Genomic DNA, 27,935 nt, shown 5'->3' with positions numbered 1-27,935 from the left:
TTAGATATTAAAATATTATTTATTTGGAAAATGTATTTTTGGCATTTGGAATACGTCACAACAGGTTAATAACATGAGGCAGATATTCTAACAAAAAATGTGCAAAAGGTATAGCACATATTGGAGTAAATTGGCACAACTAGTTAGACCTATGTATTAAATGTCTCAAACACTGTTTACAGCTCACTTGAAAAGAGGGAATGTCTGCCATGAAGTGGGCAAGGAAATGTGGCACCAATACTAGGCAAAGCAAGGGGGGTGTTGTGAATTTAGCTAAAAGTTTGTAAAACTGCATGAAATTTATCCTCCAATATAAGCCACTGTGATATATGTTTCACATTTTAATATTAGAATAAATTCAAACTTACGCTAGCTAAAAATTAGACAGAATTAGTAAATTTGGCCCATTGTTGTAAGCCAGCAAGCCTTGTATAAATGTTTTATCCCTAGCAGGCAGTTTGTAACTATATCGTGTACTTATAATTAACATGAAGCTCCGGTTTAACATCATAAATCATGTTTAATAGTTGTTGTAGCACATTTTCCTTGTATTTTTGATAGTTGGCATTATATCCTTGAATCTTCTGACCAGTCTGTTCATCAATCTTTGTTGCCAGGTTTCCTTGGGATCCCATTATCTGGGGAAGAAATACAATTGACAATTAAAAGGGAACCTGTCAACAGTTTGCTTATAAACTATCAGAAGATGGAGCAGTGTCGGAACTGAGCATTTCCAGCTGCCAGGACAGAGAACAGCGGATCAGCGGGGGTGCGAGGTGTTGGACCCTAGCTGATCAGACATTGATGACGTATCCTAAGTATAGGCCATCGATGTAAAAGTAGTGGACAACCTCTTTAAAGCATCTAAGCTTGATAATGACCTTACCGGTTGAAATGTTGCTTTATCTTGTGTGTGGAGCAATAAAGGAATTTTTGATACTTTCTACCCCTGGTGAGGGCTTTCCATCAATTTTATGATGAGATGATTATCTCTTGACAGACAAGATGGATGGACCTGTAACTTGATCAGTAATAGGCATAGACCTCCACTCCAACGCAGACGCCAGCAAGGTGTAGGTGGGCACTGCTATGTGCTGGTATCAGAGATCAGCTGGTTGGACCTTTCAGGTTGAAGATGGACTCAAAATCAACTCCCAATCTACTGACAGTTTTTAGAAGACAAATTCTTCAAGCAGTGGTACAGGAAAACGTCTGATCTTTCAAGAACAATATTTTTTTTTAATGCAGGACAATACTCTATTACATGTATCGAAGTTCTCCATTGCTTGGATGTGAATAAAGGCCTTCAGGTGAAAAAAACAACAACATTAACCCTTTTTCACCTGACCTAAACCCTATTGAGATCTTGAGGGCCCTTATTGAATGAGAGATTTGTGGTGAACGCAAACAGTCACATCAAAACAGTGTCTGTGAGGCTGTGGTTAGCGCTGCCCAAAAAGTTGATAGTCAACAAAATAAAAATCTGAAAGACTGGATGGATGCCTTACCTCTGGTATTGAAAAGAAGAGTGGATATATTGGTCACTGACATTTATTAAAATGTCAGAAATGTATTTTTGTACATTGGTTATTATTCTTACTTTAAAGGCTTGTTCCCATGAGCATATAACTTGGACAAGGGCAATCCTATAAAAAAGGGATTGCACTCGGACCAAAGCTATTCAATGGGGACATGCTGATCTGCATTTTATTTCCCAGCTGTATTCGGCCTGAGGAAAAAAAAAATCTCAGCATGCTGCAATTGATTCTGAAATGGTACAGTGCGAGAAAAAAAAAAAAAATAAAAAAAATTGAAGAATGGTCTCTCTCTTTTCTTCAACTGTGTTTGTGACTATTTTGTCACCAAAAGTTGCTTGTTTTACAAAATTGCTGCAAAATATTGGCATAGTAAAAAGATACGAGGGGGGTGGGGGGGACTAGAATGGAGTTCAAGAAATTTTGCAACTTTTTAAAAAGTTACAATGAATGAATCAGACAAACATTTGGAATCGGTAAATCTGTAAGTCGGTGCTATAATGATGGTCCATTTGGCATCTGAGTTTTAGGGTTCTCTCACATTGGTGTATAATACTGATGAGTGCAATGTGAGAAAATATCCCATTGCATTCGGACCAATGTTAGTCAATGATACAGGTCAGATTCTTTGAGTTTTCCTCAGCTCTAATCAGACTGAGGAAAAACCGCTGCATGCGGTGATTGGCAGCATATCTCGGATCTCGCGGACCAATACAAATCTATGGTGCGTATAAAATATCGGACTGCACTTGGATGTCATCTGAGTTCAGTTTGATATACGCAGAGACAGGCAAAGGAGAAGATGGAGAGATTAATCTTTCTCCTCACCTGTGATCTAAATCTTGCATGTGAGAGAATCTGATCACAGTGAATGACACTCGACTCACGCTCGCAGCAGAGTCTGAGCCGAGTGTTATCAGCATATCGCATCCAATTCTCTTCCATCGGATGCTATGTGCCAGTGTGAGCCTTATGGATACATTACAATTCTGCAAGATGGGAAACTGTAAATGGTCCTGTAAAAGATTAATAGCTACTGAGTAAAAAGAAAAAAAAAAAAAAGAAAAGAGGAAAACGGATTGTTTATGGACAGCACACGGATGACAAGTGAGAAAAAAAAATAAATCGTCCCACTTTTCTAGATGAGAATGGGACCGAATTTTTATATGCTCGTGTGACCCCAGCCTTTCAAATGAAACTAAATAATTGAGATGGGAAACTGATGTTTTTCATTTAGATGCATAATAATTCTGCACAGTAATAGTTGCTAAATATTTCTGCACAAATGGATATTTTCCTAATAAAGACAAATAGCTCATTTTTACTTTATTCAATATATAGGAGGTGGTCGAGCCTTGCAATGTGTTATGCTTATTTCTAAACAAGTATGTTGTTATGTTGTGCTGCTAGCTGGGTGCAGATTCCAGATACAGTAGCGTGGGACTGTTACCAAAGGCGCCACCTAGTGGTTGGGCTGAGACAGTGACAGGATGGAACAGATAGGGTTAAAAGGGTAGTGACAGATGTGGGAAAGAGATTGGTTGGGAGGTCTCAAGAGGAGCCAGTCTAGTGTGAGAACATGTGGCCTTGGTGCTAGGCCCAGTCAGGGAACCCTGAGGTATCCTTGAGAGGTCTGGAGCTGGAGCCTACGACTCACGCCAAAGAGTCGTCCAGCTAGAGAGCCGCCGAGGGCCCAGAATCGCACTAAGGTGAGCGGAGTCAGGGGGAAGGAGAAACAGACCCCAAAGCTTGAGAATTAGAGCCAAGATAGTAGAGGTGTACAGGTTGAGAGGTACTACCCCACACAGAGGAAAGAAGCAAAGGAACGTTATGTCTGTAAAAACTATGTGAAGAACAAAGTTAGCTTTCTGGTTGGCTAAGTGAGTACTGGTGTCACTCTTGTGTTACTGTCAACGACTAGAACCGCCAGTGGAGTTATGGACATCATCCATAAGAATTCAGCAAGTGTCACGCACCACACCCGAAGTCCCATGAGCCACCAGAGACTCCTGCAGAGGTTCCGAACTCCAGTCCTCAAGGCACACCAACAGTGCATGTTTTCAGGATTTCCTTAGTATTGCACAGGTGATAATTTAATCACCTGCAAAGGTGCTGAATCCAACACCCATGCAATGCTAAAGAAATCCTGAAAACATGCACTGTTGGTGTGCCTTGAGGACTGGAGTTGGGAACCTCTGCCTTAGGGTATGACCACACTTTGCTTTTTACCTGCTTTTTTGCTGCTTTTTCAACTGCAGCATTTAATGCCAAAATAGATGTGTTCTGCTTTTCAAGCAAAGTCTACGGGAATTTGGGTTTCTTGTCCGCACTATGCAGTTCAAACTGCAGCCTTTTTGTGGCAGAAATTTGGGCAAAAACTCTGCTTTGTAGTTCAAAACGCAAATGGCAAAAACAATTGACATGTTGCTTCTTTGAAAAGCAGAGTTTTTGCCCAAATTTCTGCCACAAAAAGGCAGCATTTTGAACAGCATAGTGCGGACAAGAAACCCAAACTCCCATAGACTATGGGAACACATCCATTTTGGTGATAGATGCTGCAGTTGAAGAAGCAATAAAAAAAGCAGGTAAAAAGCAGGTAAAAAGCAAAGTGCGGTCATACTCTTAGCGAAGGTGTTTAGTGCCCATGTGGCCCGGGGCTGGCACCTTCATTCAAATATTCAAGTTTCAGGTTTATTAACCTCTTGGATTTCCCAACAGCACTGCAGTTGTTCAGTAAAAAAAATTAAATACGTGTAATCACAATTACAAATTGCCTAATAACTGTGCACACAGTGCATGCCATTGCGGGTGTTGCAGTTACTTACAGTTGTCTGGATACGTCGAAAGTCACTCTCTCTTTTGAGCTTATACTGATCGATATCGGCTGTTGCTTCTTCTTTTGCTTGCCTTAATCGCTTATTTTTTCCTGGATTAAGAAAACAAAATCATTTCAAAGGACTAATTTTTTATCTAGTAAAACATGAACATAAAGGGTATGTGCGCACGTTGCTTTTTACCTGCTTTTTACCTGCTTTTTTGCTGCTTTTTCTTCTGCGCTGTTTAATGCCAAAATGGATGTGTTCTTCTATTCAAGCAAAGTCTATGGGAATTTGGGTTTCTTGTTCACACTATGTTGTTCAAAATGCTGCCTTTTTGTGGCAGAACTTTGGTCAAAAACTCAGCTTTGCAGTGCAAAACCCAAATGGCAAAAACAATTGACATGCTGCTTCTTTGAAAAGCTGAGTTTTTGACCAAAGTTCTGCCACAAAAAGGCAGCATTTTGAACAACATAGTGTGAACAAGAAACCCAAATTCCCATAGACTTTGCTTGAATAGAAGAACACATCCATTTTGGCATTAAACAGCGCAGAAGAAAAAGCAGCAAAAAAGCAGGTAAAAAGCAGGTAAAAAGCAACGTGCGCACATACCCTTATGCTTGTGCAGAACGCAATCACCTTTTTTTAGGGTCTGACAGGGGCTAACACAAATGTTGCTCATTAGTCAGTCCATAGGAATCGTTGCTCAATAGACACACATGCCAACAACAACGTGCCAAAAAGAAACACATAGGGAGAACAGATCAACTGAGAACAATTCTTTGCTGTAGCTATTTTGCACTATAAGGGCTCTTTTCCACTTGCGCACAGCTTCCGATGCAAGAGCATCGGAAGCCATATGCTAATGACTAGGAATGAGTGAATGTATTCGCCGCTGTTCGGTATCCGGCGGATAATGGGGTATTTGAGGTATTTGCTATCCAACGGCTAATATGGTATTCGCTCCAATACTTTAATTTTCATTTCTGACTTCCTTGTGTCGCGGGCGGAGGAGGGGACGCTGCGCTCTCCCACTGCTTGGGTCCGGCTGCCGCTGCTGCTGTGGCCGCTGCTGCTCAGTGGCTCGAGCGATGGGCCGGATCCCGGGGACTCGAGCGGCGCTCCTCGCCCGTGAGTGAAAAGGGGTTTGGTTTTGGGGGGGTTTATTGTCCGTGACGCCACCCACGGTTGTGGTGATTTTTGGTAACACCACCGCTGCTCTGTATGGGGATCCCGGGAGCGGTGACAGGGAGCAGCAGAGTTGTTAGTTCTCCCCTCCGTGGGTAGGGGTTGGTTGTCCCGGGGCCCAGTGATGGTGTGGAGGATGAGGGATGGCAGGCCAGGTGAGGGGCCTGGTGAGGTGCAGGGTCGCGGGGGGGGCAGCGCTGTGCCTCACGGCACGGTGGTACTCACTCAGCCTGAGACGGTGACACAGTTCTCGGTAAAACACACGGCTGGAAAGACGGTTCCCACGGACGGCTGCTGTTGCTTTTCCCCGGCAGTTAATGGTGACTGTCTCTTTCCCTGCACCTTGTGTAATGTTGGTAGCGATGGGTTCCCACCGGTAACCCGCTCCCCGACTTGGATATGGGCCGGAGGAGCCCCTCTTTGCCCGCAGGCGCTGGCCCTGAGAAACTGGTGCCTTGGCGGTGGCGGTGTCTCTCTCATACGGTTGGACTGTTGCCTTCAATCGGGACTTAGTTGTTTGGAAACCCGGAGGTCCCCTTCACTGACGGATTTGGCAAATTTACGGTGACTCCTAGCCTTGCCGGGATCCAAAAGGCCCCTGCCAATGGTGCTGGCTTCTCCTTGTGTACCGGTCCGGTACCGCCGGGTCACCACCCGTCCACGGTCCTCACGGCACCTCCGATAGGCCACTCCTGCAGACGGTCACCGCCGTCTGCTAACCTTGCTGTCTCCGTCCGGGGCACACACCCGGACTAACTTCAGGCTCTGTTGCTGTCACTTTTCTCCTCACACTTGCTCCTCTACCACTCAACTCCTCTCACTTCCTCCTCCAAACTCTAACTCTTCTGCACTCAAGCTCTGCCTGAGCTCAACTCTCTCTCTAACTGCCTGTGTTCTCCCTCCTCCAGGACTGTCAACTCCTTGGTGGGTGGAGACCAACTGCCTGGCTCCACCCCCTGGTGTGGACATCAGCCCTTGGGGAAGGCAACAAGGATTTCTGGTCTAGCTTTGATGTGCCTAACCGGGGTGTAGGGTGTGGTGATGTCATTACCTGTGACCCCTGGCTTGTCCAGGGCGTCACACTTGCGCCTGTTTTCGAGCCAATGAACACATCTGATGTTGCTTGCCCTCACAGTAACGGCGCAGATATCTTTGTTGTGGTGTTACTATGATTGGCTTGGCCGCACAGCGTCATAGGGGCTATATAAGCCAGCGACCATTTTGTGAACACGCAGCCATATGGAGCTGGCAGTATAGATAGACTGTACTGTGTGCAGGAGAGCGTTCTTAGATCCAACTAATAAATAGCTCTTGTAAGGGCTGAACACAATGTCCAGTAGCTGCTAGCAGCTCCATAAAATCGCTTTTTTGACAAACAGAATGCGGGTCTTTGGTCTCTCTCTCTCTGTCAGTCTCTCCCTCTCCCCCCACCTCTCTCATACTCACCGTTCACCAGCGCTGCGCTGCACGGCTGTCACACTGCTCTGGCAGCTTCTCCTCTTTTGAAAATGCTGGCTGCTCATTATTCCATCTTGTATTCCCTACTTCCCCTGCCCACCGGCGCCTATGATTGGTTGCAGTCAGACACGGCCCCACACTGAGTGACAGCTGTCTCACTGCAACCAATCACAGCCACTGATGGGCGGGTCTATGTAGTACAGTAAAATAAATAATTAAAAATAACAAGCGTGCGGTCGCGGTCCTCCCAAATTTTGATACCAGCCAAGATAAAGCCACATGGCTGAAAGCTGGTATCCCCAGGATGGAGAGCCTCAAATTATGGGGAGCACCGCAGCCTAAAAATATCAGCCAGCAGCCACACGGAATTGCCGCATCCATTAGATTCGACAGTTCCAGGACTCTACCCGGCTCATCCCGAATTGTACAGGTGCGGTGGCAATCGGGATAATAAGGAGTTAATGGCAGCGCATAGCTGCTACTAAGTCCTGGGTTAATCATGGCAGGCATCTATGAGACACCCCCAATGATTAACCTGTAAGTGAAAGTAAATAAACACATACACCCGAAAAAATACTTGATTTAGAATAAAAGACAAGAAAAAAACCCACCCTCTTTCACCACTATTAAAATCCCCAAATACCCCTCCAGGTCCGGCATAATTCTCACGAGGTCTCACGACGCATCCAGCTCTGCTACATGAATCTGACAAGAGCGGCCGTACAACACCGCCGCTCTCTGTCAGCTCCACGGAGCAACTTAACTGAGTTGCGCTGTCAACGATCACGTCACTCAGGTGAAACACTGCCACAGCCTTCAGGTGGATTACTGCAGCTGCCCACGGATCACCTGAGTGACGGCACCGCCGTTTTTTTTTTAATTATTTATTTTACTGCATTACATACAGCCGCCCACCGGCAGCTGTGATTGGTTGCAGTTCGACAGCTGTCACTCAGCATGGGGGCATGTCTGAATGCAACCAATCATAGGCGCTGGTAGGCGGGGGAAGCAGGGAAAACGAGATGGAATAATGGCCATTTTCAAAAGCTGGAGAAGCCGCCAGAGCAGTGTGACAGCCGTGCAGCGCTGTGCCGATGATTGGTGAGTATGAGAGAGAGGGGGAGAGGGAGACACAGACAGACAGACCGAAAGACCTGTGTTCGGTTTGTCAAAAAAACGATTACTTTGGTTTGAGAGCTGTTCTGGCGACTACCTAAATGCCGCGTGCTGCTCTGAGCACGTTATTCAAAGACACCAGAAATGCAGTCATGCACCTTCTACAGGCTGTGCCCATACTGTTTCTGCCTTTTCCCATCCATTTCAGCCTTTTCCTCAGTCACCACAGCTCGCAGTTAGGTCCAACGTGAAATTATTCGAGTTTCCCATAGACTTACATTGCGCATTGAATATTCGCGAATAGTGCCGACCTATTCGTCGGATATTCGAAGCGGATATTTTGGTATTCGATTATCCCTACTAATGACCCTCTGCCGCGAGTGTCAGCCAAGGGTCATGCGACTGTAATCTGATCTTGCGATCGTACCACAGGAGCGGAAAAGATGGAGGGAGCACTTTCTCCATCTCCTCCGCTGCCTGTCTCTGCATATATTGCACTGCAGTCACATAACATGCAAGTGCAGTGAGATTTTTCACACTGTTTCATAGGCTTGTATGGGGGTGCGTGAGCCGAGAATCGCTGCAAAACGTAGCATACTGCGATTACACTGAGAGCATGATTCATGTTGAGAAAAAACAGGAAAGAGGAAACTACCTCACTGATTAAGACTGGTGCAAGTGCAATCCGATATTTTTTATTGGATTGCACTGGCACATGAAAATAGCAGTTGGAAAAGAGCCCTAAGGCTCAGGTTTGTATAAAGCTGAAATTGGGTTGCCATAAATCTGCACGCCCCTTGTACACTCAGTCCTTACTTCTCAACTGTCTTCCTGCATGACGTGCATGGAACCCAGCTCAACCCCCCGCCCCAAATGGCATTCTCTATTGGAATCCATATGCACTGCTTTACATGTAAACAATAATAATAATCCTATTATTTATGTAGCATTATGTTCCCCAGCACTTTACAATCCAGATAATACAAGTGAAAACAATATTAGTTATCAGGGTCTCATTCATTATTGCATTTGTGTCTCTTTCTGGTCAAGTTTTTAGTATTTTGAGCCTTTTTTTGTGTTTGCAGCAAATTCACGTTTTCATTCGAGCCTCAATTTTTGACTTCTACAAAATGTGTTACCCTTTGCTTTAACCCCTTCACAATCTTTTGATTTTGCTTTTTCAGTTTTTCCCCCCCTTCCTTCCAAGAGCCATAACTTTCTTTATTTTTTTCCATCAATATATCCATATGAGGGCTTGTTTTTTGCTTGACAAGTTGTACTTTTGATTGAAGTCATTCTGCCACATATTGTACTGGAAAATGGGAAAAAAAAATTCCAAGTGCTGTGAAATTGCAAAAAAAAAAAATGCAATTTCACAATTGTTTTTTTTTTTTTTTTTATTTACTCTATGGTAAAAGTGACCTGGCAGTATGATGCCTCAGGTCAGTAGGAGTTCTTAGATACCAGTCATATATAGTGTTTTCTGAGGCTGTGTGAATTGAACTTCATTTTTTTTTTTTTACATTTTGTATTGCTTTTTTTTGTCTCCTTAGGGGACTTGAAGCCTGAACTGTCGAAGCGCTTCTGCTGTCCAGAGCGATGCTTCAGCCCACATTAAAGGGACAGGCCCGGCCTTACATGTACAGTTACGTGCTAGATCGTAAAAGGGGTTAAAGAGTTGCAAGAATGATTAATGATGGAATAAAATACCATTTTTTACTTTACTCAAATTAATGAACCTTGTGCATTTTGATTTATTTAGTACAAAACAACTCAGGGAAAACCACAAGACAACAGAGTAAAACTGACATAGAAAAAGGCCAAATACGGAATTGGGTCCAGGGTCATGACTGTCACCAGGTCCATGTGGAAGAGGGAACTGCTGACACCAGTGCCTATTGCCTATTTCAGCTGTATGTGTTTCTGCAGACATTCAGCTTAGGGTACGCTCACACGAGCGACAAATACGGACGAGAGCAATGCGAGAAATTCTCGCATTACACTCGGACCAATGTTATTCTATGAGTGCGAGCTGTTGGTCAGCTTTTCTCGCATCCAGATTCTGGATGCGAGAAAAGCGGCAGCATGCTGTGTATTCATGCGTAAAACGGCCGAGAATCGCCAATACAAGTCTATGGGTGCGAGAAAAAAAAACGGACGGCACACGGGCCATCCTAGTGACATCCGTTTTTAAGGATACAATTCTATCATGTAGCATAGAACATTGTAAATGTTCCTGTAATTGACTGTAAATGACTAATAGCTGCTGAGTAAAAAATGGATTGCACACGGACAGTATACTGACAGCACACTGACGACAAGTGTGAAAAAAATCGTCCTATTCTCGCAAACGAGAATGGGACCGTTTTTTCATACGTTCGTGTGAGTCCAGCCTAATATGTATTATGGTGAAGAGGCCACCGGCTCCCTGCACTGCAATATACGGTGGCGGTCAGACTAGTAGCCGTGGCCAGCATGCTCTAGTCAGCTACCGACCTCTATGTTAGCTATGGATGAGAATGCTGCACATCGTTGGAGTGAGGAAAGGTAAGAAGAATCATTTTTTATTAATGTATGAGAAAATAACATAGGATATTATTCCTGGAAGGGACCCAGGATTGGAGACACTATTATAGAATGGGACCCAGGACAGGGAACATTAGTGCTGGAAGGTGCACAGGATGAGGGATATTATTATTAGAAGGGACCCAGTTAGGAGGACACTATTATAGGATGGTACCCAGGACAGGAAATATTACTCCTGGAAGTTGCAAAGGATGGGGGATATTATTACTGAGAGGGACCCAAGAAGGGGGGGGTACATTATTATAGGATGGGACCTAGGATAGGGAACATACTCTGGGAAGGTGCACAGGATGAGGAATATTATTACTGAAATTTTACACAGTGGCCCTATTTAATTATTGCCTTTGCACCTGTTTTTTGTTTGCACACAATTTTGCAACCTTATTCTCTTTGTGCCATTTTTGAAGTCTATTTTATATTTGCTCATCTAACTTTTTTTTGTCTTCTTTTTTATGGGCAGTATTTATCAATTCCAGATGTTTTTTGCCCGATTCATCAATTGTGACTTTTTAAAAAGTATAACAATTTTGCTCAACTCCATATTAGTTCCCCTTTGGTGTATTTTTTAGCATTCCAAAGTTTTGCTGAGATTTTTGTGCAATTTCCATAAAAGATCAACTTTAGATGCCAAAATAGTCACAAAAATAATTCAAGACAGAATAAAAAAAAAAAAAAAATCAGCTCTTGGCTTTGCACCAATTTCATGAATTGTGTGCGCTTTTTTGAAGAATTTGGTGCTAAAACCAGCAACTAATTCTAGAAGACAAAATAGGAGAAATGACTTAAAGTTGTGCAAATGATGAATCAGGGCCAATAAGTACACAAGGAAACAAATAACGTGGTTCAATCCAACAAATATGTTAGTAAAGCCCCTGCAACATTTTATTGCTTCCCATTGAGAACTAGTACCTATTAATCGTTGCAAGCTTTCCACGTAATATCTCTAAAGACGAAAACATCCCATTTCAGCATGTGTATAACATTATAGCATCTGAACAACTATGAAAACTTATGTTCACTTATGCAAATAATAAAAAATAGTTCTCAGTAGTGATGAGCGAGTACTAAAAAGCTCGGGTGCTCGAAGCTCGGGCCGAGCCTCCCAAGATACTCGTGTACTCGGCCCGAGCAACGAGCCCAATGTTATCCTATGGGAGACCCGAGTATTTTTGTGAAATGACCTCCCGGCAGCATGGAGAAACCCTAAAAATGGCACAAAAGTCTCAGAAGAGTGCTCAAATGACATGGCAACAGCATGGGGAAGACCCCTTGAAGCATTTATCACTCAAAAGTCACAGCTGTGAACAATTTTGTCCGCGTTTTACGCCATTTTTACGGACTCACCAGAAAACCTTCCAAAATGACCCCAAAATGATTTTTCATGGCAGAAATGTTAAGCGCACATACCCAATAGTGAGATAGAGCTGGTGTATGTTACTTTTTGAGATTAATACATGAAAGATTTTACGTGAAAACATTGTGTGGCACTCCGATGTCCCTGAGAAGAGACGTACATGAAGGCCTCTTGAGTCTAATGTGCCCATTTTGAGGAAGTAAGTCTTTGTAGTATTTTCCTTTGCCAGGGCAGTCCAAAATTGTGAGGTTCACCAATGTCCCTGGATAGAGACGTGCATGATGGCCTGTAAACCTGAAGTGCCCATTGTAAGGAAGTGGGTCTATTTTAGTATAGCCCTTTGCCAGGGCAGCCAAAAATTGGGAGGCTCCACATTGTCCCTGGATAGAGACGTGCATGATGGCCTGTAAACCTGAAGTGCCCATTGTAAGGAAGTGGGTCTATTTCAGTATAGCCCTTTGCCAGGGCAGCCAAAAATTGGGAGGCTCCACATTGTCCCTGGATAGAGACGTGCATGATGGCCTGTAAACCTGAAGTGCCCATTGTAAGGAAGTGGGTCTATTTCAGTATAGCCCTTTGCCAGGGCAGCCAAAAATTGGGAGGCTCCACATTGTCCCTGGATAGAGACGTGCATGATGGCCTGTAAACCTGAAGTGCCCATTGTAAGGAAGTGGGTCTATTTCAGTATAGCCCTTTGCCAGGGCAGCCAAAAATTGGGAGGCTCCACATTGTCCCTGGATAGAGACGTGCATGATGGCCTGTAAACCTGAAGTGCCCATTGTAAGGAAGTGGGTCTATTTCAGTATAGCCCTTTGCCAGGGCAGCCAAAAATTGGGAGGCTCCACATTGTCCCTGGATAGAGACGTGCATGATGGCCTGTAAACCTGAAGTGCCCATTGTAAGGAAGTGGGTCTATTTCAGTATAGCCCTTTGCCAGGGCAGCCAAAAATTGGGAGGCTCCACATTGTCCCTGGATAGAGACGTGCATGATGGCCTGTAAACCTGAAGTGCCCATTGTAAGGAAGTGGGTCTATTTCAGTATAGCCCTTTGCCAGGGCAGCCAAAAATTGGGAGGCTCCACATTGTCCCTGGATAGAGACGTGCATGATGGCCTGTAAACCTGAAGTGCCCATTGTAAGGAAGTGGGTCTATTTCAGTATAGCCCTTTGCCAGGGCAGCCAAAAATTGGGAGGCTCCACATTGTCCCTGGATAGAGACGTGCATGATGGCCTGTAAACCTGAAGTGCCCATTGTAAGGAAGTGGGTCTATTTCAGTATAGCCCTTTGCCAGGGCAGCCAAAAATTGGGAGGCTCCACATTGTCCCTGGATAGAGACGTGCATGATGGCCTGTAAACCTGAAGTGCCCATTGTAAGGAAGTGGGTCTATTTCAGTATAGCCCTTTGCCAGGGCAGCCAAAAATTGGGAGGCTCCACATTGTCCCTGGATAGAGACGTGCATGATGGCCTGTAAACCTGAAGTGCCCATTGTAAGGAAGTGGGTCTATTTCAGTATAGCCCTTTGCCAGGGCAGCCAAAAATTGGGAGGCTCCACATTGTCCCTGGATAGAGACGTGCATGATGGCCTGTAAACCTGAAGTGCCCATTGTAAGGAAGTGGGTCTATTTTAGTATAGCCCTTTGCCAGGGCAGCCAAAAATTGGGAGGCTCCACATTGTCCCTGGATAGAGACGTGCATGATGGCCTGTAAACCTGAAGTGCCCATTGTAAGGAAGTGGGTCTATTTCAGTATAGCCCTTTGCCAGGGCAGCCAAAAATTGGGAGGCTCCACATTGTCCCTGGATAGAGACGTGCATGATGGCCTGTAAACCTGAAGTGCCCATTGTAAGGAAGTGGGTCTATTTCAGTATAGCCCTTTGCCAGGGCAGCCAAAAATTGGGAGGCTCCACATTGTCCCTGGATAGAGACGTGCATGATGGCCTGTAAACCTGAAGTGCCCATTGTAAGGAAGTGGGTCTATTTTAGTATAGCCCTTTGCCAGGGCAGCCAAAAATTGGGAGGCTCCACATTGTCCCTGGATAGAGACGTGCATGATGGCCTGTAAACCTGAAGTGCCCATTGTAAGGAAGTGGGTCTATTTTAGTATAGCCCTTTGCCAGGGCAGCCAAAAATTGGGAGGCTCCACATTGTCCCTGGATAGAGACGTGCATGATGGCCTGTAAACCTGAAGTGCCCATTGTAAGGAAGTGGGTCTATTTCAGTATAGCCCTTTGCCAGGGCAGCCAAAAATTGGGAGGCTCCACATTGTCCCTGGATAGAGACGTGCATGATGGCCTGTAAACCTGAAGTGCCCATTGTAAGGAAGTGGGTCTATTTCAGTATAGCCCTTTGCCAGGGCAGCCAAAAATTGGGAGGCTCCACATTGTCCCTGGATAGAGACGTGCATGATGGCCTGTAAACCTGAAGTGCCCATTGTAAGGAAGTGGGTCTATTTTAGTATAGCCCTTTGCCAGGGCAGCCAAAAATTGGGAGGCTCCACATTGTCCCTGGATAGAGACGTGCATGATGGCCTGTAAACCTGAAGTGCCCATTGTAAGGAAGTGGGTCTATTTCAGTATAGCCCTTTGCCAGGGCAGCCAAAAATTGGGAGGCTCCACATTGTCCCTGGATAGAGACGTGCATGATGGCCTGTAAACCTGAAGTGCCCATTGTAAGGAAGTGGGTCTATTTCAGTATAGCCCTTTGCCAGGGCAGCCAAAAATTGGGAGGCTCCACATTGTCCCTGGATAGAGACGTGCATGATGGCCTGTAAACCTGAAGTGCCCATTGTAAGGAAGTGGGTCTATTTCAGTATAGCCCTTTGCCAGGGCAGCCAAAAATTGGGAGGCTCCACATTGTCCCTGGGTAGAGACGTGCATGATGGCCTCAAAACATTAAGTGTCCATTTTAAGGAAGTGGGTCTATTTCAGTATAGCCCTTTGCCAGGGCAGCCAAAAATTGGGAGGCTCCACATTGTCCCTGGATAGAGACGTGCATGATGGCCTGTAAACCTGAAGTGCCCATTGTAAGGAAGTGGGTGTATTTCAGTATAGCCCTTAGGCAGGGCAGCCAAAAATTGGGAGGCTCCACGTTGTCCCTGGGTAGAGACGTGCATGAGGGCCTCAAAACATTGTTCCCATTGCAAAGGAGCGGGTCTCCTGTCGTTGTAATGTCCATTCTGCAAAGAATGGGCGAAAAAATTTACCACTGGGGGTATACCTGAAACAAAGACCTAACTATTGTAACGGTCATCATGATGGCGCATGAGGAGAAGGAGGAGCAGTCCAGCGATTATCCAAAGTCGAGAAGTGTACCCATGGGTGAGTGGAGGTACATGGCAAACTTTAAACTCCGCTCTCATTTGCTGGTGGTGTGGTGAAGTCTGGCCCAATCCAACCCTTGTTCATCTTTATCAGAGTCAGCCTGTCAGCATTTTCAGTTGACAGGCGGGTGCGTTTATCTGTAATGATTCCACCTGCGGCACTAAAAACACGCTCTGACAAAACGCTAGCAGCAGGGCAGGCCAGGACTTCCAAGGCGTAGAGAGCCAATTCATGCCACGTGTCCAGCTTGGATACCCAATAATTGTAAGGCACAGAGGAATGTCGGAGTACAGTTGTTCGATCTGCAAGGTACTCCTTCAGCATCTGGGCAAACTTAGGATTTCTTGTGGCACTACCCCGCACCTCAGGGGCTGTGGTACGTGAGGGGCTGAGAAAACTGTCCCACATCTTAAAGACTGTTCCCCTACCTCTGGCGGATTGGACTTGTGCCTCTCTCGGCTGTACGCCTCGGTTGTCCACTGATTCCTGACCTATGCCGCTAGCGTTTTGTGAGGGGAATGCTTTGCCTACTTCCGTGAGTATGGCCTTCCGAAACTGCTGCATTTTGGTTGACCTCTCCTCCACGGGAATAAGAGACAAAAAGTTCTCCTTGTAGCGTGGGTCTAACAGTGTTACCAACCAGTAATGATTGTCGGCCAAGATGTTCTTAACGCGAGGGTCACGAGACAGGCAGCTTACCATAAAGTCAGCCATGTGCGCCAGACTCTTAACAGCCAGGACTTCAGTAGCCTGACCAACAAGATGACTGAACATGCTGTCCTCCTCCTCCTCCTCCTCCTCCTCCTCCTCCTCCTCATCTACCCTGTCCTCTGGCCAGCCACGCTGAATCGAGGATATGACTGGTGTGCATGTCATATCCTCAATTTGGCCGGAGAGTTGCTCCATGTCTTCATCCTCCTCCTCGTCATAGTCCTCCACTGCACGTTGTGATGAGACGAGGCTGGGCTGTGTGTTATCACCCACACCCACTACTGTTTCTTGCTGCAACTCATCGCGCTCCGCCTGCAATGCATCATGTTTGTTTTTCAGCAGGGACCGTTTTAGAAGGCAGAGTAGCGGTATGGTGACGCTAATAATGGCGTCATCACCACTCACCATCTTGGTGGAGTCCTCAAAGTTTTGGAGGATGGTACATAGGTCTGACATCCATCTCCACTCCTCAGGTGTTATGTGTGGAGTTTGACCCATTTCCCGACGGCTTAGGTGATGCAGGTACTCAACAACTGCCCTCTTCTGCTCACATATCCTGACCAACATGTGCAGAGTTGAATTCCAACGCGTGGGGACATCACACACCAGTCTGTGAGCCGGAAGATGCAAACGGCGCTGAAAGCCGGCAAGGCCGGCTGAAGCAGTAGGTGACTTTCGAAAATGTGCAGACAGGCGGCGAACTTTTACCAGCAGATCAGACAGCTCTGGGTATGACTTTATAAACCGCTGAACCACGAGGTTGAGCACATGGGCCACGCATGGAACATGTGTCAGCTGGCCTCGCCTCAAAGCCGCCACCAGGTTCCGGCCATTGTCACAAACGACCTTTCCTGGCTTTAGGTTCAGAGGTGTGAGCCAGTGATCTGCCTGCTGTTTCAGAGCTGTCCACAGCTCTTCTGCATTGTGGGGTTTGTCACCTATGCAGATTAGCTTCAGCACAGCCTGTTGCCGCTTCGCCGAGGCAGTGCTGCAGTGCTTCCAGCTTGTGACTGGTGTGGAGGGCACAGTGGATGAGGATGCGCAGGAGGAGGAGGAGGCTGAAGAGCATGACATTCCGGAGCTGTAGAGTGTGGGTGAAACACTGACTGAGGTAGGGCCTGCAAACCTTGGTGTGGGAAGGACGTGTTCCGTCCCTCGCTCAGACTGGGTCCCAGCTTCCACAATATTAACCCAGTGTGCCGTCAACGAGATGTAGCGGCCTTGCCCACAAGCACTTGTCCACGTGTCTGTGGTTAGGTGGACCTTGGGTGAAACAGCGTTGTTCAGGGCACGTGTGATGTTTTGTGACACGTGGTTATGCAACGCGGGGACGGCACACCGGGAGAAATAGTGGCGGCTGGGGACCGAGTAACGTGGGACAGCTGCCGCCATCAGGTCACGGAATGCTTCTGTCTCCACCAGCCTAAAAGGCAACATTTCCAGCGCAAGCAGTCGCGAAATGTTAGCATTTAGAACTGTGGCATGTGGGGTGTTGGCAGTGTATTTGCGCCTGCGTTCAAAGGTTTGCTGAATGGATAACTGAACGCTGCGCTGGGACAAGGACGTGCTTGATGATGGTGTTCTTTCTGCGTAGGCAACTGCAGGTGCAGGAGTGGAGGAGGCTTGTTTGCAGGCAGCATGGACAGAGGATTGGCTCGCATGCACAACCAGCGAAGACGTAGCAGTGACATCAGCAAGCACTGCTCCTCGACTCTGTTGTACTTCCCACAAAGTCGGGTGCTTGGCTGACATGTGCCTGATCATGCTGGTGGTGGTCAGGCTGCTAGTTTTGGTACCCCTGCTGATGCTGGCACGGCAGGTGTTGCAAATGGCCTTTTTTGAATCATCTGGATCCAACTTAAAAAACTGCCAGACTCGTGAAGACCTAACATTTGTACAGGCACCTTGTGTCGTCGTGTTGTTCCGGGGAACGGTTGCCTGACTTCTGCCTGGGGCCACCACCCTGCTTCTTACTGCCTGTTGTGATGCTACGCCTCCCTCCCCCTGTGCACTGCTGTCCTCGCTCTGCATATCCTCCTGCCAGGTTGGGTCAGTTACTGGATCATCCACCACGTCGTCTTCCTCTTCCGCACCCTGCTCCTCCTCCTGACTTGCTGACAATTGTGTCTCATCATCGTCCACCACTTGTTGAGACACGTTGCCAACTTCGTGAGAACGTGGCTGCTCAAATATTTGGCCATCTGTACAGACGATCTCCTCATGACCCACTTCAATATGAGCTGGCGAGAGGCCAGAATGTGTGAATGGAAACGTGAACAGCTCTTCCGAGTGTCCAAGTGTGGGATCATTAATGTCCGAGGAGGACGTGTACTCAGCCTGGTGGTAGGAAGGAGGATCAGGTTCAGAAATGTGCGGTGCAGTATCACGGCTACTGACACTTGACCGTGTGGAAGACAGAGTGTTTGTGGTGGTGCCAATCTGACTGGAAGCATTATCCGCTATCCAACTAACAACCTGTTGACACTGGTCTTGGTTCAAGAGCGGTGTACTGCTGCGGTCCCCAAGAATTTGGGACAGGACGTGCGAGCGACTAGATGTGGCCCTTTGTTGTGGCGAAATTAGAGCTTGCCCACGACCTCGGCCTCTGCCTGCACCACCATCACGTCCACTTCCTTGTTCCTTGCCAATGCCCTTGCGCATTTTGCAATGCTGTGCACTGCTGACGTGTATATTCACTACTTGTGCGTTATATCAAAGTTTCTGGAAATTGCACACAAGTGCACCTGTACGCTGCCACCGACAGGCACACACGTGCGGTTTTTAAATGCAAGCACGGACGCACTAAGAACCTAACACAGGTTTTAGGAGCAAAAATTAAGAACTCTGACACTATCAGCCACTGCTGACTGACGTGTATTATACACTACACTTGTGCGTTATATAATAGTTTGGTAAAAACGCACACCAGTGCACCTGTACGCTGCCACCAACAGGCACACACGTGCGGTTTTAAAAACCAAGCACGGACGCAATAATAACCTAACACAGGTTTTAGGAGCAAAAATTAAGAACTCTGACACTATCAGCCACTGCTGACTGACGTGTATTATACACTACACTTGTGCGTTATATAATAGTTTGGTAAACGCACACCAGTGCACCTGTACGCTGCCACCAACAGGCACACACGTGCGGTTTTAAAAACCAAGCACGGACGCAATAATAACCTAACACAGGTTTTAGGAGCAAAAATTAAGAACTCTGACACTATCAGCCACTGCTGACTGACGTGTATTATACACTACACTTGTGCGTTATATAATAGTTTGGTAAACGCACACCAGTGCACCTGTACGCTGCCACCAACAGGCACACACGTGCGGTTTTAAAAACCAAGCACGGACGCAATAATAACCTAACACAGGTTTTAGGAGCAAAAATTAAGAACTCTGACACTATCAGCCACTGCTGACTGACGTGTATTATACACTACACTTGTGCGTTATATAATAGTTTGGTAAACGCACACCAGTGCACCTGTACGCTGCCACCAACAGGCACACACGTGCGGTTTTAAAAACCAAGCACGGACGCAATAATAACCTAACACAGGTTTTAGGAGCAAAAATTAAGAACTCTGACACTATCAGCCACTGCTGACTGACGTGTATTATACACTACACTTGTGCGTTATATAATAGTTTGGTAAACGCACACCAGTGCACCTGTACGCTGCCACCAACAGGCACACACGTGCGGTTTTAAAAACCAAGCACGGACGCAATAATAACCTAACACAGGTTTTAGGAGCAAAAATTAAGAACTCTGACACTATCAGCCACTGCTGACTGACGTGTATTATACACTACACTTGTGCGTTATATAATAGTTTGGTAAACGCACACCAGTGCACCTGTACGCTGCCACCAACAGGCACACACGTGCGGTTTTAAAAACCAAGCACGGACGCAATAATAACCTAACACAGGTTTTAGGAGCAAAAATTAAGAACTCTGACACTATCAGCCACTGCTGACTGACGTGTATTATACACTACACTTGTGCGTTATATAATAGTTTGGTAAACGCACACCAGTGCACCTGTACGCTGCCACCAACAGGCACACACGTGCGGTTTTAAAAACCAAGCACGGACGCAATAATAACCTAACACAGGTTTTAGGAGCAAAAATTAAGAACTCTGACACTATCAGCCACTGCTGACTGACGTGTATTATACACTACACTTGTGCGTTATATAATAGTTTGGTAAACGCACACCAGTGCACCTGTACGCTGCCACCAACAGGCACACACGTGCGGTTTTAAAAACCAAGCACGGACGCAATAATAACCTAACACAGGTTTTAGGAGCAAAAATTAAGAACTCTGACACTATCAGCCACTGCTGACTGACGTGTATTATACACTACACTTGTGCGTTATATAATAGTTTGGTAAACACACACCAGTGCACCTGTACGCTGCCACCAACAGGCACACACGTGCGGTTTTAAAAACCAAGCACGGACGCAATAATAACCTAACACAGGTTTTAGGAGCAAAAATTAAGAACTCTGACACTATCAGCCACTGCTGACTGACGTGTATTATACACTACACTTGTGCGTTATATAATAGTTTGGTAAACGCACACCAGTGCACCTGTACGCTGCCACCAACAGGCACACACGTGCGGTTTTAAAAACCAAGCACGGACGCAATAATAACCTAACACAGGTTTTAGGAGCAAAAATTAAGAACTCTGACACTATCAGCCACTGCTGACTGACGTGTATTATACACTACACTTGTGCGTTATATAATAGTTTGGTAAACGCACACCAGTGCACCTGTACGCTGCCACCAACAGGCACACACGTGCGGTTTTAAAAACCAAGCACGGACGCAATAATAACCTAACACAGGTTTTAGGAGCAAAAATTAAGAACTCTGACACTATCAGCCACTGCTGACTGACGTGTATTATACACTACACTTGTGCGTTATATAATAGTTTGGTAAACGCACACCAGTGCACCTGTACGCTGCCACCAACAGGCACACACGTGCGGTTTTAAAAACCAAGCACGGACGCAATAATAACCTAACACAGGTTTTAGGAGCAAAAATTAAGAACTCTGACACTATCAGCCACTGCTGACTGACGTGTATTATACACTACACTTGTGCGTTATATAATAGTTTGGTAAACGCACACCAGTGCACCTGTACGCTGCCACCAACAGGCACACACGTGCGGTTTTAAAAACCAAGCACGGACGCAATAATAACCTAACAGGTTTTTTTGGGGAGCGACAATTACAGTACAGACAAGTCAGACACTATCTGGACTGTTTTACACTGTGTACACCAGCCCCAGATATGAAGGCTGGTATACGGTCACCACTACCCTGCCTGCCTGCCTGCCTGTATACTGCTACAATAGTCCTGACAAGGACTCTTTTGGTCACTAGCCTGTATTCAGACCTGGCTATACCCTGCCTGTATATAGCAACAATAGTCCTGAGAAGGACTCTGCTACTGTACTCCGACCTGGCTATACCCTGCCTGCCTGTATACAACTAGAATAGTCCTGAGAAGGACTTTTGGTCACACTGTTTGCAGCCCTGCAACTGAAAAAGCTATAAAGGGCCGCAAAGCTTTCCCTGAATCAGCGACACTCTCCCTACACTCACTGTCAGAATAGCTGTGAGCAGAGCACAGCGCGCCGGCCTATATAAAGGCTCGGTGACGCTGTGCAGGCCGGCCAATCACTGCAATTCCACAACTAACAGGGCTGTGGCATTGCAGTGGTCTGCCAGCCAATCCCTGCATGAGGGCTGGCTCTCAAAAGAGCGCCAACATGCAGAAATGAAGACCACGAGTAAAGCACGAGTATCGCGAGATTACTCGGTCCCCGCCGAGCAGCCCGAGTACAGTGATACTCGTGCGAGTACCGAGTAGTGACAAGCATGCTCGCTCATCACTAGTTCTCAGCTCATTTCTATATAGCTACACTTCCCCTCGGCATCGGATTACTCACATTTACTGTAACTGAATAAGAAACCTCAAGTAGGAAGTGAAGATATCTTACAAATCTAGGAGTACAGTAAAAGACATTATTCTGTTTTCGTATATATGTGTGATACTTTGTGCTGTTTTTTTGCTTTACCAGAATGTTGAAAGAAATAAAAAATGTATGAAACCATTCTTGCTAGACAGAAAGCACACAAAGGGTCAATGGCCTGCGCTCGCACCGTTGTTTGGAGTAAACAGTGAAGGCGGCCAGAACTAACCTGCTCCTGTATAATGTACAACCAAACCTAGGAGTGTTTATGGTAATAACAGATCCAGCCCTAAGTATGTGCTAGAAGGAGTAAGGAGATCACAAAGCTTTCAGCTTACCTGGGTAAGGAGATCACAAAGCTTTCAGCTCCCCTGAAATATCATTAAGGCCCGTTTCACACGTCAGTGAAAAACACTGACGTTCTTCACTGACGTTCTTCACTGACGTGTAAAACACGCACATGTCCCTCCGTTTTCCGTGATTCATGGCACACGTGGGTTGTCCATGTGCAATCCGTGATTGCATATGGACATTAGTCACCTGCCTTCACTGCTGCTGTCCATGGTGCTGAAGTCCTTAGGTCTGCAGCGTCCGCCCACGTCTCTCACCACCTACTTCCTGGTCGGCAGTTCCTGCTTTCATGAATATTCATGAGCCAGGCAGGAGCTGCCGAGAGCGGAGCAGGCACAGCGAATCGCAGGCAAGGCAAGTTCAAAATTTTTAATATTTAATATGTCCGTGATTTTCTTGTACGTGTTTCACTGATCACACACGGATCACACCATAGTGTGGTTCGTGGGTCATCAGTGATGCCAGACAAAAACTGACATGTCTCCGTGCAGAATCACGGCCACGGTTGTACGCTGCATGGAGACACGTTCAGTGAAAAATCACTGATGTGTGAGCAGACCCATTGATTAGAATAGGTCTGCGTATGTCAGTGATTCTGGTACGTATAAATAATAAAAAAAAAAAACAAAAAAAAAACACAAAACGTACCAAAATCACTGACGTGTGAAAGGGGCCTAAAGGAGATTTGTACTTGCGTACACCATAAATATAGGATCAGTCAGTTTCCAGTGGCCAACCAGGGCCAGCGCATGCCCTGGACATATTGGAGACCACTCGCCATCAGCAGGGGTGGGCTGGACAGGGGGAAAATGCCGCAGGGCCGCCATGTGGCTGTGGCTGTGCAGGGCCGCCATGTGGCTGTGGCTGTGCAGGGCCGCCATGTGGCTGTGGCTGTGCAGGGCCGCCATGTGGCTGTGGCTGTGCAGGGCCGCCATGTGGCTGTGGCTGTGCAGGGCCGCCATGTGGCTGTGGCTGTGCAGGGCCGCCATGTGGCTGTGGCTGTGCAGGGCCGCCATGTGGCTGTGGCTGTGCAGGGCCGCCATGTGGCTGTGGCTGTGCAGGGCCGCCATGTGGCTGTGGCTGTGCAGGGCATGCTGCATGATGGCCTTCATTTTAGCAGACAAGGCCGCACCTAGTGCACTGTGATGGAGTGCTAGCAGTTATGCAGCCAGGCCTGCACCCAATTAAAGATAAAGACGCAGTGCCGGCCTGGCCACGTCACTGCTAGCACCGAGTCACTGTGCACAAACACAGTAACAGCCATCACGCAGCGAGGCCTGCACAGCCACATGCCAGGGAGAAGCTGAATGGGAGCCAAGCGGGAGAGGTGAGCAAGGCTTTTTTTTTGTGAACTGGTCCTCAAATATGTATTTGTACAGTAGGTGTACCTATCTGTGTATAGGTTTGTTGATGTGTGCATCTGCGTGTGCATGGTGCCCTGGTCGCATCCATTCCCAAAAGCAATAGGAAACAGTGGTACTGACTACACATGTGCAGCCGCTCCCTATAGAAGGTAATATGTGATAAATGTGGAAGTAACCAAAATAGTCTGCTTCCATTTCAATGTTTGAAGTAGTCTGAGTCCCAGAGGTTGTCTGAAGCCCCACAGGTGTTGTGTCGGTGTGCATTACCTTCAGGGACTCTTGGCGGGACGGTCTGGTCACAGGTAGGGAATCTTCTCTTAGGATTGTTGTGACGCCACTCTCGGTATTGCGGTCAGGGTGACCGCCACTGCATATTAAAGGGGTGCCTGGGGCTGATGGTGGGTGCAGTCACTTGTAGTGGTCTCCCGAGAGTGAGGCAAGCCCCAGGGCCCTGTGTAAGTGTGTGGCACCACAAGTCGCAGAATGACTCACACGCACAAGCAGAATGTCTTTCAGGGGTTTTACTCACATTAGGTGGCTGGGTGAGTAACCCGGGCATAGCTGGGATGAACCAGGCTGGAACCAGGAATCCTTCTGGCTGTCTAATGAGGGTGACTACCAACTCGCCTTCCTTAGCCCTTTTGTGTTTGTTGTGACCCCGACTTGAAGTCCCTACGGGGGTCACCCAGGGAAGTTGCTTCTGCCTGTTCTCCCCTCGTTTCGGCCCGTTTTCTTTTAGTTTGGACCAGGTCACTCCAGCTGCTTGCCTCCTGTGAACTATGGGCCCTCTCTTTGCTATGTGGCTGCGGACTCTGTGGTGTTGTCTTGAGGGTCTGAAGTGCCCCCTCAGGCAGGTTTGGCAGAAGAAAGGTAAATCTATCTCTGCACTGGGACCTGTTACCCTTGCGGGCCTGGTACCTCCCTGGCAGTCCCCTTACTCTGCCACCCCTTTGCCCTCTCTAGCCTTGGGTGGATTTCGGGTGGCACTACCAGGTGACCGATCTCCCCCATCGGTAGTCACTGCGCGGACGCTGTTCAAGTGCTCCAACTCCAGGGTCTGCTGCCTGCGACTGCTCTCCCTGGGCTGCACACTCTAAACTGGCTCACTAGTGGGTTCTGCACGTCTGCTCTCTCTAAGCTCCACTTCCAGACTCCTCACTCTTCTCTCCTCTCTACTTCCTCTCCCCACTGTGCCTGCCTACGCCACCTAGCAACCAGGCTCTCTACCACACCCCTTGAGTGGACATGGAGGCTACGCCCCCTCCTGGAATCTCTCAGGAGTCCCTTCAAAAAGGTCAATGTGTGAGACCTGATTACTATGCACCTGTGTAGTCACACCTCGGTCAGCCTTCTGGATTACCTGTATTGCACTGCCCCCAGCATGGGTGCAGTACTAAGTGGTGCCTGACCAGGTCAGGGGCGCCACAGTTGCATCTCCACCAACTATAGCTTTAAGGGTTATTAAATTCATATACCATATATGTAACTTCCATACAGCTAAAGTCGCCATTCTGCCCTGACCTTTAGACCACGTGCAAACAGTGAGTATTTGATGTTTTTTACATCAGTACAGTGGAACCTTTGACTAAGAGTAACTTGGTTTGAGAGCGTTTTGCAAGACAAGCAAAGCTTTTTACAAATTTGTAACTTGGTTTAAGAGCAATGCTTTGCAATAAGAGCAAATACTCACTATGCACACTTCCGGTTCTGTCCTTTCATCGCGCTCTGATGGTAACTTTCTGTACATATGTACTGCATACAGTATACCATTGTACAGTACAGTATATACTATATAGCATGTCTATCAATTTGCATTTGTGGTTGCAGTATTGTACTTTCTTCCTGCTAACTAGTACAGCACATTGCTTGTACTGTAATCTAATTGCCTGTGAAGTATGCCTACCCCACATTTGTTTAGTTCTGCCCTTATTTTGGGGAGAATAGATTTGGGGTGTGTTTTTTGTGTACTGTACTAGAATAAAGGTTGTCATATTTATACATCATTTTTTCTCTCTATAGTGTACCTCCCACACACCAACAATTCTATTGTTAGCTAACGTGCAGTTTAATTTGTTACGTTTTTTCCTGTACTGTACAGTATCTTGTATTAGTGTACTGTAATCATTTTATATGAATACAGTACATTAATTTGTGTTACTGTAATAAGTTTATATAAATACAGTAAATATTTTTGGGTTGTGGAACGAATTGTCTGTGTTTCAATTATTACCTATGGAAAAATTCGCTTTGATATAAGAGTAACTTGGTTTAAGAGTACACTCCCGGAACCACTTATGCTCGTAATCCAAGGTTCCACTGTATCTGTAAGGCCACGTGCACACATTGAGCATTCGGTGAGTTTTTACCTCAGTATCTGTAAGGCCACATGCACACAGTGAGTATTTGATGTTTTTTTACCTCAGTATTTGTAAGACCACATGCCCACATTAAGTATTCGGTGAGATTTTACCTCAGCATCTGTAAGACCACATTCACTGAGTATTTTGTGAGTTTTTACCTCAGTGTTTGTAAGGCAAAACCAGACCTCCATCTGGTAGGGTTGGACACTAATGCCGGCGTCACACGGTACGATATATCATTCGATATGTCGGTGGGGTCACGGAATTCGTGACGCACATTCGGCATCTTTAGAGATGTTGTACCGTGTGACACCTCCGAACGACTGAACGAGCAAAAATACTCACCTTATCATTGCTCGTTGACACGGTTCATTTTCAAAATGTCGGTCCTCCTTCTTTGCTCCGGTTGTTCATCGTTCCCGAGGCAGCACACATCGCTCTGTGTGACACCCCGGGAACGACGAACACAGCTTACCTGCGTCCCGCCGGCAATGCGGAAGGAATGAGGTGGGCGGGATGTTACGTCCCGCTCATCTCCGCCCCTCCGCTTCTATTCGGCGGCCGCTGTGTGACGTCGCTGTGACGCCGAACGTCCCTCCCTCTTCAGGAAGAGGATGTTCGCCGCCCACAGCGAGTTTGTCTGGGAGGTAAGTACGTGTGACGGGGTAAACGACTTTGTGCGCCACAGGCAACAAATTGCCCGTGACGCACAAACGACGGGGGTGGGTGCGATCGGTCGATAGATCGTCTCGTGTGACGCCGGCATAACAGTTAGCGCATATAAGAGACATTGGCTACAGAGTCAGCTCGGTGAGTAATGATGGATGTGTGCTGCCATAGTGGAGAAAATCTTGCTCAATATTATATTTAGACACATGTGTGTCCATGCAATAGTCTCAGAAATAAATCTGTGGGTTGGGTGGTGGACATATTGCTGGCTATAGTAAGTTTATGATCTTACAGAAAACCCTATAAACTTTTAGTGAGTTTCTGATCAAAGCCCTTGATCATTGGCGGGTTTCTTTGATTTTACCTCCCTTTGTTTGTGTATCATTTCCAGATGCATTCATTTTAACACATTTCTGACCATGAGACAGTTAATACAAAGGGGTTTGTGATGCAGCCATCCAGGTATTTCTGAACTAAAGGTGGACTAATGTAAAAACACATGTGTGGGATTAAACTTCTCCACGGAGATGGAGCTGTAATCGCCAATATCTGCAGAGTAATTGTAATTTCCAATCTCTATGTACACAAAAAAGAAGGAATAATACAAAAAAGTAATAAAAAAAATGGTGTGTTTTCTAAATGCTCAAAACTTACTCTTTTTGGCCTCTTCAAGTTTGTCTTTTGCTCTTTTCTCAGCCTGGAGGAGTTGTTGGATGCCCTGGGACTGGCTCGCCATTCTGTGCTGTTAATGTGGTCCTGTGCAGCCAGTAACCTGCACTACCGGTTACAGGCTGGGCCTTTATATCCCAGCTGTTTACTATCATAACACAGAGGAGCTGCCTGCTGAACTAGATGGGACAGCACAAGTCTGGTTAGATTGTGTATTAAGAACTGTTTGTAGACAGTATATCTATATACACTATATACACTATATACACATCATACACTGTGGACAGGATGGACAAGGACATCAGCAGCAAGAAGAAACATTAAAAGCCTGAAGTATTATTTTTGCTGAATTCATTCTTTCTGGTTGATTGTAAACTAACATAAAGACTAAATATAAAGTTTAGGCT

At 46.4% G+C, this 27,935-nt stretch overlaps 1 protein-coding gene across 1 annotated transcript; it reads right to left on the bottom strand.

Annotated features, from left to right (window-relative positions):
• On the bottom strand, nucleotides 1-27,643 carry ATP6V1G3 (ATPase H+ transporting V1 subunit G3). The gene is made up of 3 exons (XM_075320958.1): nucleotides 27,514-27,643; nucleotides 4,361-4,461; nucleotides 1-638 (listed from the first exon to the last, which is right to left on the bottom strand). The coding sequence occupies exons 1-3, from the start codon at nucleotides 27,593-27,595 to the stop codon at nucleotides 465-467; spliced, it is 357 nt and encodes a 118-aa protein (XP_075177073.1). The 5' UTR covers nucleotides 27,596-27,643; the 3' UTR covers nucleotides 1-464.
• Nucleotides 27,644-27,935: the final 292 nt, after the last annotated feature.

The sequence above is a fragment of the Anomaloglossus baeobatrachus genome, chromosome 8 (assembly GCF_048569485.1).
Source record: "Anomaloglossus baeobatrachus isolate aAnoBae1 chromosome 8, aAnoBae1.hap1, whole genome shotgun sequence".
Taxonomy (NCBI): Eukaryota; Metazoa; Chordata; class Amphibia; order Anura; family Aromobatidae; genus Anomaloglossus; species Anomaloglossus baeobatrachus.
This window is presented reverse-complemented; position numbering and strand designations above follow the sequence as displayed.